The following is a 17,843-nucleotide window of genomic DNA, read 5'->3' on the forward strand; positions in this document are numbered from 1 at the left end:
AACCCCATACCCACTTACTACCTCAATATTAACCCCTACCCACCTACTACCTCAATATTACCCCTACCCACCTACTACCTCAATATTACCCCTACCCACCTACTACCTCAATCTTAACCCATACCCACCTACTACCTCAATAATAACCCCATACCCACCTACTACCTCAATATTAACCCCTACCCACCTACTACCTCAATATTAACCCCTACCCACCTACTACCTCAATATTAACCCCTACCCACCTACTACCTCAATATTACCCCATACCCACCTACTACCTCAATATTAACCCCTACCCACCTACTACCTCAATATTAACCCCTACCCACCTACTACCTCAATATTAAGCGTGAGGGAAATGGATCCTATATAAACTCACCTGTCTCTATGGATCCTTATAAACTCACCTGTCTCTATGGATCCTTATAAACTCACCTGTCTCTATGGATCCTTATAAACTCACCTGTCTCTATGGATCCTATATAAACTCACCTGTCTCTATGGATCCTTATAAACTCACCTGTCTCTATGGATCCTATATAAACTCACCTGTCTCTATGGATCCTTATAAACTCACCTGTCTCTATGGATCCTATATAAACTCACCTGTCTCTATGGATCCTATATAAACTCACCTGTCTCTATGGATCCTTATAAACTCACCTGTCTCTATGGATCCTATATAAACTCACCTGTCTCTATGGATCCTTATAAACTCACCTGTCTCTATGGATCCTATATAAACTCACCTGTCTCTATGGATCCTTATAAACTCACCTGTCTCTATGGATCCTATATAAACTCACCTGTCTCTATGGATCCTATATAAACTCACCTGTCTCTATGGATCCTTATAAACTCACCTGTCTCTATGGATCCTATATAAACTCACCTGTCTCTATGGATCCTATATAAACTCACCTGTCTCTATGGATCCTATATAAACTCACCTGTCTCTATGGATCCTATATAAACTCACCTGTCTCTATGGATCCTATATGAACTCACCTGTCTCTATGGATCCTATATAAACTCACCTGTCTCTATGGATCCTTATAAACTCACCTGTCTCTATGGATCCTATATAAACTCACCTGTCTCTATGGATCCTATATAAACTCACCTGTCTCTATGGATCCTTATAAACTCACCTGTCTCTATGGATCCTATATAAACTCACCTGTTTCTATGGATCCTTATAAACTCACCTGTCTCTATGGATCCTTATAAACTCACCTGTCTCTATGGATCCTTATAAACTCACCTGTCTCTAAGGATCCTATATAAACTCACCTGTCTCTATGGATCCTTATAAACTCACCTGTCTCTATGGATCCTATATAAACTCACCTGTCTCTATGGATCCTATGAAGCCGATGATGAAGCCGGCGGTGTGGTAGAGGGGCAGGTTGAGGTAGATGACATCACCTGGTATGACACCGGTGGAGTCCAGCACGGCCAGGGCTGCCAGCAGCCGGTTCTGATTCAGCACTGCTGCTTTAGGCAGACCTACAGGAGTAACAGACAGAGGAGAGAGATGAGTTACAGAAGTAGAATGGGCCCTGGCAGAAGACAGGGGGGGGTCATATACAGTGGCTGCTTCAGGCAGAAGACAAGGGGGATCATATGCAGTGGCTGCTTCAGGCAGAAGACAGGGGGGATCATATACAGTGGCTGCTTCAGGCAGAAGACAGGGGGTGGATCATATACAGTGGCTGCTTCAGGCAGAAGACAGGGGGGATCATATGCAGTGGCTGCTTCAGGCAGAAGACAGGGGGGACCATATACAGTGGCTGCTTCAGGCTGAAGACGGGGGGGATCATATACAGTGGCTGCTTCATGCAGAAGACAGGTGGGATCATATGCAGTGGCTGCTTCAGGCAGAAGACGGGGGGGGTCATATACAGTGGCTGCTTCAGGCAGAAGACAGGGGGGATCATATACAGTGGCTGCTTCAGGCAGAAGACAGGGGGGTCATATACAGTGGCTGCTTCAGGCAGAAGACAGGGGGGATCATATACAGTGGCTGCTTCAGGCAGAAGACAGGGGGGATCATATACAGTGGCTGCTTCAGGCAGAAGACAGGGGGGTCATATACAGTGGCTGCTTCATGCAGAAGACAGGGGGGGATCATATACAGTGGCTTCTTCAGGCAGAAGACAGGGGGGTCATATACAGTGGCTTCTTCAGGCAGACGACAGGGGGGATCATATGCAGTGGCTGCTTCAGGCAGAAGACAGGGGGATCATATACAGTGGCTGCTTCAGGCAGAAGACAGGGGGATCATATACAGTGGCTGCTTCAGGCAGAAGACAGGGGGGTCATATACAGTGGCTGCTTCAGGCAGAAGACAGGGGGATCATATACAGTGGCTGCTTCAGGCAGAAGACAGGGGGGTCATATACAGTGGCTGCTTCAGGCAGAAGACAGGGTGGGATCATATGCAGTGGCTGCTTCAGGCAGAAGACAGGGGGGTCATATACAGTGGCTGCTTCAGGCAGAAGACGGGGGGGGTCATATACAGTGGCTGCTTCAGGCAGAAGACAGGGGGGATCATATACAGTGGCTGCTTCAGGCAGAAGACAGGGGGGTCATATACAGTGGCTGCTTCAGGCAGAAGATGGCGGGGATCATATGCACTGGCTGCTTCAGGCAGAAGACAGGGGGGGGTCATATACAGTGGCTGCTTCAGGCAGAAGACAGGGGGGGGTCATATACAGTGGCTGCTTCAGGCAGAAGACAGGGGGGATCATATACAGTGGCTGCTTCAGGCAGAAGACAGGGGGGATCATATGCAGTGGCTGCTTCAGGCAGAAGACAGGGGGGGATCATATGCAGTGGCTGATTCAGGCAGAAGACAGGGGGGATCATATGCAGTGGCTGCTTCAGGCAGAAGACAGGGGGGATCATATACAGTGGCTGCTTCAGGCAGAAGACAGGGGGATCATATACAGTGGCTGCTTCAGGCAGAAGACAGGGGGATCATATGCAGTGGCTGCTTCAGGCAGAAGACCGGGGGGATCATATACAGTGGCTGCTTCAGGCAGAAGACAGGGGGGTCATATACAGTGGCTGCTTCAGGCAGAAGACGGGGGGGATCATATACAGTGGCTGCTTCAGGCAGAAGACAGGGGGGTTCATATACAGTGGCTGCTTCAGGCAGAAGACAGGGGGATCATATACAGTGGCTGCTTCAGGCAGGAGACAGGGGGGGTCATATACAGTGGCTGCTTCAGGCAGAAGACAGGGGGGATCATATACAGTGGCTGCTTCAGGCAGAAGACAGGGGGGATCATATACAGTGGCTGCTTCAGGCAGAAGACAGGGGGGTCATATACAGTGGCTGCTTCAGGCAGAAGACAGGGGGATCATATACAGTGGCTGCTTCAGGCAGAAGACAGGGGGGGGTCATATACAGTGGCTGCTTCAGGCAGAAGACAGGGGGGATCATATACAGTGGCTGCTTCAGGCAGAAAACAGGGGGGGTCATATACAGTGGCTGCTTCAGGCAGAAGACAGGGGGGTTCATATACAGTGGCTGCTTCAGGCAGAAGACAGGGGGATCATATGCAGTGGCTGCTTCAGGCAGAAGACAGGGGGGATCATATGCAGTGGCTGCTTCAGGCAGAAGACAGGGGGGATCATATACAGTGGCTGCTTCAGGCAGAAGACGGGGGGGTCATATACAGTGGCTGCTTCAGGCAGAAGACAGGGGGGATCATATACAGTGGCTGCTTCAGGCAGAAGACAGGGGGGTCATATACAGTGGCTGCTTCATGCAGAAGACAGGGGGGATCATATACAGTGGCTTCTTCAGGCAGAAGACAGGGGGGGTCATATACAGTGGCTTCTTCAGGCAGACGACAGGGGGGATCATATGCAGTGGCTGCTTCAGGCAGAAGACAGGGGGATCATATACAGTGGCTGCTTCAGGCAGAAGACAGGGGGGTCATATACAGTGGCTGCTTCAGGCAGAAGACAGGGGGATCATATACAGTGGCTGCTTCAGGCAGAAGACAGGGGGGTCATATACAGTGGCTACTTCAGGCAGAAGACAGGGTGGGATCATATGCAGTGGCTGCTTCAGGCAGAAGACAGGGGGGTCATATACAGTGGCTGCTTCAGGCAGAAGACGGGGGGGGTCATATACAGTGGCTGCTTCAGGCAGAAGACAGGGGGGATCATATACAGTGGCTGCTTCAGGCAGAAGACAGGGGGTTATATACAGTGGCTGCTTCAGGCAGAAGATGGCGGGGATCATATGCACTGGCTGCTTCAGGCAGAAGACAGGGGGGTCATATACAGTGGCTGCTTCAGGCAGAAGACAGGGGGGTCATATACAGTGGCTGCTTCAGGCAGAAGACAGGGGGATCATATACAGTGGCTGCTTCAGGCAGAAGACAGGGGGGTCATATACAGTGGCTGCTTCAGGCAGAAGACAGGGGGGATCATATGCAGTGGCTGCTTCAGGCAGAAGACAGGGGGGATCATATGCAGTGGCTGCTTCAGGCAGAAGACAGGGGGGATCATATACAGTGGCTGCTTCAGGCAGAAGACGGGGGGTCATATACAGTGGCTGCTTCAGGCAGAAGACAGGGGGATCATATACAGTGGCTGCTTCAGGCAGAAGACAGGGGGGTCATATACAGTGGCTGCTTCATGCAGAAGACAGGGGGGATCATATACAGTGGCTTCTTCAGGCAGAAGACAGGGGGGTCATATACAGTGGCTTCTTCAGGCAGACGACAGGGGGGATCATATGCAGTGGCTGCTTCAGGCAGAAGACAGGGGGGATCATATACAGTGGCTGCTTCAGGCAGAAGACAGGGGGATCATATACAGTGGCTGCTTCAGGCAGAAGACAGGGGGGGTCATATACAGTGGCTGCTTCAGGCAGAAGACAGGGGGATCATATACAGTGGCTGCTTCAGGCAGAAGACAGGGGGGTCATATACAGTGGCTACTTCAGGCAGAAGACAGGGTGGGATCATATGCAGTGGCTGCTTCAGGCAGAAGACAGGGGGGGTCATATACAGTGGCTGCTTCAGGCAGAAGACGGGGGGGGTCATATACAGTGGCTGCTTCAGGCAGAAGACAGGGGGGATCATATACAGTGGCTGCTTCAGGCAGAAGACAGGGGGGTCATATACAGTGGCTGCTTCAGGCAGAAGATGGCGGGGATCATATGCACTGGCTGCTTCAGGCAGAAGACAGGGGGGGTCATATACAGTGGCTGCTTCAGGCAGAATACAGGGGGGGTCATATACAGTGGCTGCTTCAGGCAGAAGACAGGGGGGATCATATACAGTGGCTGCTTCAGGCAGAAGACAGGGGGGTCATATACAGTGGCTGCTTCAGGCAGAAGACAGGGGGATCATATGCAGTGGCTGCTTCAGGCAGAAGACAGGGGGATCATATACAGTGGCTGCTTCAGGCAGAAGACAGGGGGATCATATACAGTGGCTGCTTCAGGCAGAAGACGGGGGGTCATATACAGTGGCTGCTTCAGGCAGAAGACGGGGGGTCACATACAGTGGCTGCTTCAGGCAGAAGACAGGGGGATCATATACAGTGGCTGCTTCAGGCAGAAGACAGGGGGGATCATATGCAGTGGCTGATTCAGGCAGAAGACAGGGGGATCGTATGCAGTAGCTGATTCAGGCAGAAGACAGGGGGGGTCGTATGCAGTGGCTGCTTCAGGCAGAAGACAGGGGGGATCATATGCAGTGGCTGCTTCAGGCAGAAGACAGGGGGATCATATGCAGTGGCTGCTTCAGGCAGAAGACAGGGGGGATCATATACAGTGGCTGCTTCAGGCAGAAGACAGGGGGATCATATACAGTGGCTGCTTCAGGCAGAAGACAGGGGGATCATATGCAGTGGCTGCTTCAGGCAGAAGACAGGGGGGATCATATACAGTGGCTGCTTCAGGCAGAAGACAGGGGGGTCATATACAGTGGCTGCTTCAGGCAGAAGACAGGGGGGTCATATACAGTGGCTGCTTCATGCAGAAGACAGGGGGGATCATATACAGTGGCTTCTTCAGGCAGAAGACAGGGGGGTCATATACAGTGGCTTCTTCAGGCAGACGACAGGGGGGATCATATGCAGTGGCTGCTTCAGGCAGAAGACAGGGGGATCATATACAGTGGCTGCTTCAGGCAGAAGACAGGGGGATCATATACAGTGGCTGCTTCAGGCAGAAGACAGGGGGGGTCATATACAGTGGCTGCTTCAGGCAGAAGACAGGGGGATCATATACAGTGGCTGCTTCAGGCAGAAGACAGGGGGGTCATATACAGTGGCTGCTTCAGGCAGAAGACAGGGTGGGATCATATGCAGTGGCTGCTTCAGGCAGAAGACAGGGGGGTCATATACAGTGGCTGCTTCAGGCAGAAGACGGGGGGTCATATACAGTGGCTGCTTCAGGCAGAAGACAGGGGGGATCATATACAGTGGCTGCTTCAGGCAGAAGACAGGGGGGGTCATATACAGTGGCTGCTTCAGGCAGAAGATGGCGGGGATCATATGCACTGGCTGCTTCAGGCAGAAGACAGGGGGGGTCATATACAGTGGCTGCTTCAGGCAGAAGACAGGGGGGGGTCATATACAGTGGCTGCTTCAGGCAGAAGACAGGGGGGATCATATACAGTGGCTGCTTCAGGCAGAAGACAGGGGGGATCATATGCAGTGGCTGCTTCAGGCAGAAGACAGGGGGGATCATATGCAGTGGCTGATTCAGGCAGAAGACAGGGGGGATCATATGCAGTGGCTGCTTCAGGCAGAAGACAGGGGGGATCATATACAGTGGCTGCTTCAGGCAGAAGACAGGGGGATCATATACAGTGGCTGCTTCAGGCAGAAGACAGGGGGATCATATGCAGTGGCTGCTTCAGGCAGAAGACCGGGGGGATCATATACAGTGGCTGCTTCAGGCAGAAGACAGGGGGGTCATATACAGTGGCTGCTTCAGGCAGAAGACGGGGGGATCATATACAGTGGCTGCTTCAGGCAGAAGACAGGGGGGTTCATATACAGTGGCTGCTTCAGGCAGAAGACAGGGGGATCATATACAGTGGCTGCTTCAGGCAGGAGACAGGGGGGTCATATACAGTGGCTGCTTCAGGCAGAAGACAGGGGGATCATATACAGTGGCTGCTTCAGGCAGAAGACAGGGGGATCATATACAGTGGCTGCTTCAGGCAGAAGACAGGGGGGTCATATACAGTGGCTGCTTCAGGCAGAAGACAGGGGGATCATATACAGTGGCTGCTTCAGGCAGAAGACAGGGGGGGGTCATATACAGTGGCTGCTTCAGGCAGAAGACAGGGGGGGATCATATACAGTGGCTGCTTCAGGCAGAAAACAGGGGGGTCATATACAGTGGCTGCTTCAGGCAGAAGACAGGGGGGTTCATATACAGTGGCTGCTTCAGGCAGAAGACAGGGGGATCATATGCAGTGGCTGCTTCAGGCAGAAGACAGGGGGGATCATATGCAGTGGCTGCTTCAGGCAGAAGACAGGGGGATCATATACAGTGGCTGCTTCAGGCAGAAGACGGGGGGGTCATATACAGTGGCTGCTTCAGGCAGAAGACAGGGGGATCATATACAGTGGCTGCTTCAGGCAGAAGACAGGGGGGTCATATACAGTGGCTGCTTCATGCAGAAGACAGGGGGGATCATATACAGTGGCTTCTTCAGGCAGAAGACAGGGGGGGTCATATACAGTGGCTTCTTCAGGCAGACGACAGGGGGGATCATATGCAGTGGCTGCTTCAGGCAGAAGACAGGGGGGATCATATACAGTGGCTGCTTCAGGCAGAAGACAGGGGGGATCATATACAGTGGCTGCTTCAGGCAGAAGACAGGGGGGTCATATACAGTGGCTGCTTCAGGCAGAAGACAGGGGGATCATATACAGTGGCTGCTTCAGGCAGAAGACAGGGGGGTCATATACAGTGGCTACTTCAGGCAGAAGACAGGGTGGGATCATATGCAGTGGCTGCTTCAGGCAGAAGACAGGGGGGTCATATACAGTGGCTGCTTCAGGCAGAAGACGGGGGGGTCATATACAGTGGCTGCTTCAGGCAGAAGACAGGGGGATCATATACAGTGGCTGCTTCAGGCAGAAGACAGGGGGGTCATATACAGTGGCTGCTTCAGGCAGAAGATGGCGGGGATCATATGCACTGGCTGCTTCAGGCAGAAGACAGGGGGGGGTCATATACAGTGGCTGCTTCAGGCAGAAGACAGGGGGGTCATATACAGTGGCTGCTTCAGGCAGAAGACAGGGGGATCATATACAGTGGCTGCTTCAGGCAGAAGACAGGGGGTCATATACAGTGGCTGCTTCAGGCAGAAGACAGGGGGGGATCATATGCAGTGGCTGCTTCAGGCAGAAGACAGGGGGATCATATACAGTGGCTGCTTCAGGCAGAAGACAGGGGGATCATATGCAGTGGCTGCTTCAGGCAGAAGACAGGGGGGATCATATGCAGTGGCTGCTTCAGGCAGAAGACAGGGGGGATCATATACAGTGGCTGCTTCAGGCAGAAGACGGGGGGTCATATACAGTGGCTGCTTCAGGCAGAAGACGGGGATCATATACAGTGGCTGCTTCAGGCAGAAGACAGGGGGGTCATATACAGTGGCTGCTTCAGGCAGAAGACAGGGGGGTCATATACAGTGGCTGCTTCAGGCAGAAGACAGGGGGGATCATATACAGTGGCTGCTTCAGGCAGAAAACAGGGGGGTCATATACAGTGGCTGCTTCAGGCAGAAGACAGGGGGGATCATATACAGTGGCTGCTTCAGGCAGAAGACAGGGGGATCATATGCAGTGGCTGCTTCAGGCAGAAGACAGGGGGATCATATGCAGTGGCTGCTTCAGGCAGAAGACAGGGGGATCATATACAGTGGCTGCTTCAGGCAGAAGACGGGGGGGTCATATACAGTGGCTGCTTCAGGCAGAAGACAGGGGGATCATATACAGTGGCTGCTTCAGGCAGAAGACAGGGGGGTCATATACAGTGGCTGCTTCATGCAGAAGACAGGGGGGATCATATACAGTGGCTTCTTCAGGCAGAAGACAGGGGGGTCATATACAGTGGCTTCTTCAGGCAGACGACAGGGGGGATCATATGCAGTGGCTGCTTCAGGCAGAAGACAGGGGGATCATATACAGTGGCTGCTTCAGGCAGAAGACAGGGGGGATCATATACAGTGGCTGCTTCAGGCAGAAGACAGGGGGGTCATATACAGTGGCTGCTTCAGGCAGAAGACAGGGGATCATATACAGTGGCTGCTTCAGGCAGAAGACAGGGGGGTCATATACAGTGGCTACTTCAGGCAGAAGACAGGGTGGGATCATATGCAGTGGCTGCTTCAGGCAGAAGACAGGGGGGTCATATACAGTGGCTGCTTCAGGCAGAAGACGGGGGGGTCATATACAGTGGCTGCTTCAGGCAGAAGACAGGGGGATCATATACAGTGGCTGCTTCAGGCAGAAGACAGGGGGGTCATATACAGTGGCTGCTTCAGGCAGAAGATGGCGGGGATCATATGCACTGGCTGCTTCAGGCAGAAGACAGGGGGGGTCATATACAGTGGCTGCTTCAGGCAGAATACAGGGGGGGGTCATATACAGTGGCTGCTTCAGGCAGAAGACAGGGGGGATCATATACAGTGGCTGCTTCAGGCAGAAGACAGGGGGGTCATATACAGTGGCTGCTTCAGGCAGAAGACAGGGGGGATCATATGCAGTGGCTGCTTCAGGCAGAAGACAGGGGGATCATATACAGTGGCTGCTTCAGGCAGAAGACAGGGGGGATCATATACAGTGGCTGCTTCAGGCAGAAGACGGGGGGTCATATACAGTGGCTGCTTCAGGCAGAAGACGGGGGGTCACATACAGTGGCTGCTTCAGGCAGAAGACAGGGGGATCATATACAGTGGCTGCTTCAGGCAGAAGACAGGGGGATCATATGCAGTGGCTGATTCAGGCAGAAGACAGGGGGGATCGTATGCAGTAGCTGATTCAGGCAGAAGACAGGGGGGTCGTATGCAGTGGCTGCTTCAGGCAGAAGACAGGGGGGATCATATGCAGTGGCTGCTTCAGGCAGAAGACAGGGGGATCATATGCAGTGGCTGCTTCAGGCAGAAGACAGGGGGGATCATATACAGTGGCTGCTTCAGGCAGAAGACAGGGGGGATCATATACAGTGGCTGCTTCAGGCAGAAGACAGGGGGATCATATGCAGTGGCTGCTTCAGGCAGAAGACAGGGGGGATCATATACAGTGGCTGCTTCAGGCAGAAGACAGGGGGGTCATATACAGTGGCTGCTTCAGGCAGAAGACGGGGGGATCATATACAGTGGCTGCTTCAGGCAGAAGACAGGGGGGATCATATACAGTGGCTGCTTCAGGCAGAAGACAGGGGGATCATATACAGTGGCTGCTTCAGGCAGAAGACAGGGGGTCATATACAGTGGCTGCTTCAGGCAGAAGACAGGGGGGATCATATGCAGTGGCTGCTTCAGGCAGAAGACAGGGGGATCATATACAGTGGCTGCTTCAGGCAGAAGACAGGGGGGTCATATACAGTGGCTGCTTCAGGCAGAAGACAGGGGGGATCATATACAGTGGCTGCTTCCAGGCAGAAGACAGGGGGGATCATATACAGTGGCTGCTTCAGGCAGAAGACAGGGGGGATCATATACAGTGGCTGCTTCAGGCAGAAGACAGGGGGATCATATACAGTGGCTGCTTCAGGCAGAAGACAGGGGGATCATATGCAGTGGCTGCTTCAGGCAGAAGACCGGGGGATCATATACAGTGGCTGCTTCAGGCAGAAGACAGGGGGTCATATACAGTGGCTGCTTCAGGCAGAAGACGGGGGGGATCATATACAGTGGCTGCTTCAGGCAGAAGACAGGGGGGTTCATATACAGTGGCTGCTTCAGGCAGAAGACAGGGGGGATCATATACAGTGGCTGCTTCAGGCAGGAGACAGGGGGGTCATATACAGTGGCTGCTTCAGGCAGAAGACAGGGGGATCATATACAGTGGCTGCTTCAGGCAGAAGACAGGGGGGATCATATACAGTGGCTGCTTCAGGCAGAAGACAGGGGGGTCATATACAGTGGCTGCTTCAGGCAGAAGACAGGGGGATCATATACAGTGGCTGCTTCAGGCAGAAGACAGGGGGGTCATATACAGTGGCTGCTTCAGGCAGAAGACAGGGGGGATCATATACAGTGGCTGCTTCAGGCAGAAAACAGGGGGGTCATATACAGTGGCTGCTTCAGGCAGAAGACAGGGGGGTTCATATACAGTGGCTGCTTCAGGCAGAAGACAGGGGGATCATATGCAGTGGCTGCTTCAGGCAGAAGACAGGGGGGATCATATGCAGTGGCTGCTTCAGGCAGAAGACAGGGGGGATCATATACAGTGGCTGCTTCAGGCAGAAGACGGGGGGGTCATATACAGTGGCTGCTTCAGGCAGAAGACAGGGGGATCATATACAGTGGCTGCTTCAGGCAGAAGACAGGGGGGTCATATACAGTGGCTGCTTCATGCAGAAGACAGGGGGGATCATATACAGTGGCTTCTTCAGGCAGAAGACAGGGGGTCATATACAGTGGCTTCTTCAGGCAGACGACAGGGGGGATCATATGCAGTGGCTGCTTCAGGCAGAAGACAGGGGGATCATATACAGTGGCTGCTTCAGGCAGAAGACAGGGGGATCATATACAGTGGCTGCTTCAGGCAGAAGACAGGGGGGTCATATACAGTGGCTGCTTCAGGCAGAAGACAGGGGGATCATATACAGTGGCTGCTTCAGGCAGAAGACAGGGGGGTCATATACAGTGGCTACTTCAGGCAGAAGACAGGGTGGGATCATATGCAGTGGCTGCTTCAGGCAGAAGACAGGGGGGTCATATACAGTGGCTGCTTCAGGCAGAAGACGGGGGGGGTCATATACAGTGGCTGCTTCAGGCAGAAGACAGGGGGGGATCATATACAGTGGCTGCTTCAGGCAGAAGACAGGGGGGTCATATACAGTGGCTGCTTCAGGCAGAAGATGGCGGGGATCATATGCACTGGCTGCTTCAGGCAGAAGACAGGGGGGTCATATACAGTGGCTGCTTCAGGCAGAAGACAGGGGGGTCATATACAGTGGCTGCTTCAGGCAGAAGACAGGGGGGATCATATACAGTGGCTGCTTCAGGCAGAAGACAGGGGGGTCATATACAGTGGCTGCTTCAGGCAGAAGACAGGGGGGATCATATGCAGTGGCTGCTTCAGGCAGAAGACAGGGGGATCATATACAGTGGCTGCTTCAGGCAGAAGACAGGGGGATCATATGCAGTGGCTGCTTCAGGCAGAAGACAGGGGGGATCATATGCAGTGGCTGCTTCAGGCAGAAGACAGGGGGGATCATATACAGTGGCTGCTTCAGGCAGAAGACGGGGGGTCATATACAGTGGCTGCTTCAGGCAGAAGACGGGGGATCATATACAGTGGCTGCTTCAGGCAGAAGACAGGGGGGTCATATACAGTGGCTGCTTCAGGCAGAAGACAGGGGGGTCATATACAGTGGCTGCTTCAGGCAGAAGACAGGGGGATCATATACAGTGGCTGCTTCAGGCAGAAAACAGGGGGGTCATATACAGTGGCTGCTTCAGGCAGAAGACAGGGGGGATCATATACAGTGGCTGCTTCAGGCAGAAGACAGGGGGATCATATGCAGTGGCTGCTTCAGGCAGAAGACAGGGGGGATCATATGCAGTGGCTGCTTCAGGCAGAAGACAGGGGGATCATATACAGTGGCTGCTTCAGGCAGAAGACGGGGGGTCATATACAGTGGCTGCTTCAGGCAGAAGACAGGGGGATCATATACAGTGGCTGCTTCAGGCAGAAGACAGGGGGTCATATACAGTGGCTGCTTCATGCAGAAGACAGGGGGGATCATATACAGTGGCTTCTTCAGGCAGAAGACAGGGGGGTCATATACAGTGGCTTCTTCAGGCAGACGACAGGGGGGATCATATGCAGTGGCTGCTTCAGGCAGAAGACAGGGGGATCATATACAGTGGCTGCTTCAGGCAGAAGACAGGGGGATCATATACAGTGGCTGCTTCAGGCAGAAGACAGGGGGGTCATATACAGTGGCTGCTTCAGGCAGAAGACAGGGGGATCATATACAGTGGCTGCTTCAGGCAGAAGACAGGGGGTCATATACAGTGGCTACTTCAGGCAGAAGACAGGGTGGGATCATATGCAGTGGCTGCTTCAGGCAGAAGACAGGGGGGTCATATACAGTGGCTGCTTCAGGCAGAAGACGGGGGGGGTCATATACAGTGGCTGCTTCAGGCAGAAGACAGGGGGGATCATATACAGTGGCTGCTTCAGGCAGAAGACAGGGGGGTCATATACAGTGGCTGCTTCAGGCAGAAGATGGCGGGGATCATATGCACTGGCTGCTTCAGGCAGAAGACAGGGGGGTCATATACAGTGGCTGCTTCAGGCAGAATACAGGGGGGGTCATATACAGTGGCTGCTTCAGGCAGAAGACAGGGGGATCATATACAGTGGCTGCTTCAGGCAGAAGACAGGGGGGTCATATACAGTGGCTGCTTCAGGCAGAAGACAGGGGGATCATATGCAGTGGCTGCTTCAGGCAGAAGACAGGGGGATCATATACAGTGGCTGCTTCAGGCAGAAGACAGGGGGGATCATATACAGTGGCTGCTTCAGGCAGAAGACGGGGGGTCATATACAGTGGCTGCTTCAGGCAGAAGACGGGGGGGTCACATACAGTGGCTGCTTCAGGCAGAAGACAGGGGGATCATATACAGTGGCTGCTTCAGGCAGAAGACAGGGGGATCATATGCAGTGGCTGATTCAGGCAGAAGACAGGGGGGATCGTATGCAGTAGCTGATTCAGGCAGAAGACAGGGGGGTCGTATGCAGTGGCTGCTTCAGGCAGAAGACAGGGGGGATCATATGCAGTGGCTGCTTCAGGCAGAAGACAGGGGGGATCATATGCAGTGGCTGCTTCAGGCAGAAGACAGGGGGGATCATATACAGTGGCTGCTTCCAGGCAGAAGACAGGGGGATCATATACAGTGGCTGCTTCAGGCAGAAGACAGGGGGGATCATATGCAGTGGCTGCTTCAGGCAGAAGACAGGGGGGATCATATACAGTGGCTGCTTCAGGCAGAAGACAGGGGGGTCATATACAGTGGCTGCTTCAGGCAGAAGACGGGGGGATCATATACAGTGGCTGCTTCAGGCAGAAGACAGGGGGATCATATACAGTGGCTGCTTCAGGCAGAAGACAGGGGGGATCATATACAGTGGCTGCTTCAGGCAGAAGACAGGGGGGTCATATACAGTGGCTGCTTCAGGCAGAAGACAGGGGGGGTACTATACTGCTTCTGTACCTCTCCCTCCCTCTCCCTTCCTCTCCGTCCTCCCCCTCACCTGTACCCCTCCCTCTCCCATCCGTATCCCCCTCACCTGTACCCCTCCCTCTCCCTTCCCCTCCGTCCTCCCCCTCACCTGTACCCCTCCCTGTCCCTTCCCCTCCGTCCTCCCCCTCACCTGTACCCCTCCCTCTCCCTTCCCCTCCGTCCTCCCCCTCACCTGTACCCCTCCCTCTCCCTTCCCTTCCGTATCCCCCTCACCTGTACCCCTCCCTCTCCCTTCCCCTCCGTCCTCCCCCTCACCTGTACCCCTCCCTCTCCCTTCCCCTCCGTATCCCCCTCACCTGTACCCCTCCCTCTCCCTTCCCCTCTGTCCTCCCCCTCACCTGTACCCCTCCTTCTCCCTTCCCCTCCGTCCTCCCCCCCACCTGTACCCCCTCCCTCTCCCTTCCCCTCCATCCTCCCCCTCACCTGTACCCCTCCCTCTCCCTTCCCCTCCGTCCTCCCCCTCACCTGTACCCCTCCCTCTCCCTTCCCCTCCGTATCCCCCTCACCTGTACCCCTCCCTCTCCCTTCCCCTCCGTATCCCCCTCACCTGTACCCCTCCCTCTCCCTTCCCCTCCGTCCTCCCCCTCACCTGTACCCCTCCCTCTCCCTTCCCCTCCGTCCTCCCCCTCACCTGTACCCCTCCCTCTCCCTTCCCCTCCGTCCTCCCCCACCTGTACCCCTCCCTCTCCCTTCCCCTCCGTCCTCCCCCTAACCTGTACCCCTCCCTCTCCCTTCCCCTCCGTCCTCCGTCCTCCCCCTCACCCGTACCCCTCCCTCTCCCTTCACCCTCCGTCCTCCCCCTCACCTGTACCCCTCCCTCTCCCTTCCCCTCCGTATCCCCCTCACCTGTACCCCTCCCTCTCCCTTCCCCTCCGTCCTCCCCCACCTGTACCCCTCCCTCTCCCTTCCCCTCCCTATCCCCCTCACCTGTACCCCTCCCTTCCCTTCCCCTCCGTCCTCCCCCCCTCACCTGTACCCCTCCCTCTCCCTTCCCCTCCGCCCTCCCCCTCACCTGTACCTCTCCCTTCCCCTCCGTCCTCCCCCTCACCTGTACCCCTCCCTCTCCCTTCCCCTCCGCCCTCCCCCTCACCTGTACCTCTCCCTTCCCCTCCGTCCTCCCCCTCACCTGTACCCCTCCCTCTCCCTTCCCCTCCGCCCTCCCCCTCACCTGTACCCCTCCCTCTCCCTTCCCCTCCGCCCTCCCCCTCACCTGTACCTCTCCCTTCCCCTCCGTCCTCCCTCACCTGTGGTCCCAGAGGTGTAGATGTAGACAGCGGGGCTTTTGAAGGTGATGTCTGAGCGGAGGGCCTGAGGGAGAGGTGTGTCCGATGCTTCCTCCACCTGGTCAGAGAACCCCTCCATGCCAGGTGTGTCACACTGTTTAGTCATCAGGTAGACACACACACTCTGCTCCCTCAGGGATGGAAGCACTTCCTCCACCGCTTCCTGCAGCTCTGAGAAAACAACTCAACATTCAATATTTCATCAAAACTGGACTGCAGAGAATTTTAAAAAAAGCTTTCGCCCCCATGTGATTGAATGACCGATCATGTGATTATCATTATCATTTGTGTTCCAATTGGCTATGACACATGTTTGTCTTTTTCATTCCATCAGTGTGGATGTGCATGTCTCTGATAAACTAATAACAACACCTATTGTCATAATGTAGTAATCTCAACCAGACACGTCTGCCTATGAGGAATTAGCCTCAGGATGAGTTTCTCTGCCTACTGAACCAGTGGTACTGATCACTTACCTTCGGCTGCTATGAGCAGCTTGGCGCTGCAACAGTTGAAGCAGTGCAGCAGAGATCTAGATCTGATGTTATAGTTGAGAAGCGCTACGGGACATCCCAGTTTGGCCAGGGCCAGCCAGGTGAAGATGAAGGCAGGTTCGTTTCCCATAAAAAGAGCCACGTTATCCCCCGGTCGCAGCTTCGAGTGCCTCTGTAAAGCATTGGCTATTTTGTTGCTTCTTCTGTCCGTGTCCAGATACGAATAGGTTTTATTTTCAAACACGATGAACGGTCTGTCGGCATGCGCGACCGACTGCTCCAAAAATCGGTCCAAAACCAAAAATAACGGTTTTCTTCTCCTCCGTAAAACAAACTTCAGCAAAGTACGAACCAAGTTCGCGAGGTAGAATGCATCTTTCCAGAAGTAAGGGAAGAACATTTTAAGAACTAGCGGTGTAATGGCCAAACTGGCAAAAAGGATAGAAACCAAGTACATTGTTGAGCACAACGTCGAGCTCCTATGCTTCTGGGTGAATTGTAGATTCACAGCTTACAGTACTGCCTTTGCGGGCGAGTTTTTTTCTTCCAAATGTGGAATGGCTCAACTCGACCAAACATGTTTTTTTTTCAAGTGAGGGCGTGGCATTGAGTATTTAATAGTGCAGCAGGCCCACGTTTTTCATTCTTTCTTCTGAAATCCCATATTAAACACCCTCTTACAGCTCACAATACACACACAGAGCCGCACACACAGAACTGCACACACAGAGCCGCCTCTTGCGTTTTGGGGGCCCTCCACGAGATTTGGTTGACCCCCAACGTCGCAGGCATAACAATTTAGGGGTCCACCTCATGGCTGCGAAGATAACATTTGTGGCTGACCGCCTTGAATCGGTCTTATGTAGCAACATTTTACATTGGATAAAAGCAGAGACACAGACCTACAAAATTGTATATCATACACTGCATTCGATGAACAATGGCAAAGTAATTCTGCTTTGAACGTTGATAAAACTGTAACCTCACTTTTGAGAAAATGGCCTTTGAATGTTTTGGTACCTACTGGAGAGCTCTTCTTTGTCTACACACATTCAGTATCTCTCACACCCTCTTAAGCTTTAGCTCCACCAATCTCTTTAAGGGTTGATCCGAGCGTTCTGTCCTAACAACAGCAGTCAAGCACACCACCTAACTGGCTAACAGTTGTCGCAGTATTAAAATGGATGCTTGCAAAGTGCAGGTAGCTTACCAACCAGGTTCAATGTTAGCTAGCTAACATTAGGCTATAACAAGCAATAATAAGATACATGATTCCATATATGTTATTTTATAGTTTTGATGTCTTCACTATTATTCTACAATGTAGAAAATAGTAAAAATAAAGAAAAACACTTGAATGAGTAGGTGTGTCCAAATTTTTGACTGGTACTGTATGTCATAATCAACCGATATCTGAGTGAGAGTGACTAACAGAATAAATGCTGGCCCAATGGAGGTCAGGGCCCCTGGGCACGTGCCTTGTGTGCCCGGTCAATAATTCGGCCCATGTTTCTACAAGGTTTAGATAACTGGCAATCTGTAAATTGTTAGCTGACATGACTAACTGATTGACTGTCAGTAAC

At 53.3% G+C, this 17,843-nt stretch overlaps 1 protein-coding gene across 1 annotated transcript in view; it reads right to left on the reverse strand.

The window, feature by feature from the left end:
• The window catches only part of s27a2 (Very long-chain acyl-CoA synthetase), a 45,125-nt gene extending 28,356 nt beyond the window's left edge, over positions 1-16,769 (reverse strand). Inside the window, exons 1-3 of the mRNA NM_001141797.1 lie at positions 16,243-16,769; positions 15,728-15,937; positions 1,354-1,512 (exon numbers count right to left, since the gene is read on the reverse strand). Coding sequence (NP_001135269.1) covers positions 1,354-1,512; positions 15,728-15,937; positions 16,243-16,717 — 844 coding nt within the window. The 5' untranslated portion in view covers positions 16,718-16,769. The remainder of the gene's footprint in view (positions 1-1,353; positions 1,513-15,727; positions 15,938-16,242) is intronic.
• Between the last annotated feature and the right edge of the window lie 1,074 nt (positions 16,770-17,843).

The sequence above is a fragment of the Salmo salar genome, chromosome ssa26 (assembly GCF_905237065.1).
Source record: "Salmo salar chromosome ssa26, Ssal_v3.1, whole genome shotgun sequence".
In the NCBI taxonomy this organism is placed as follows: domain Eukaryota; kingdom Metazoa; phylum Chordata; class Actinopteri; order Salmoniformes; family Salmonidae; genus Salmo; species Salmo salar.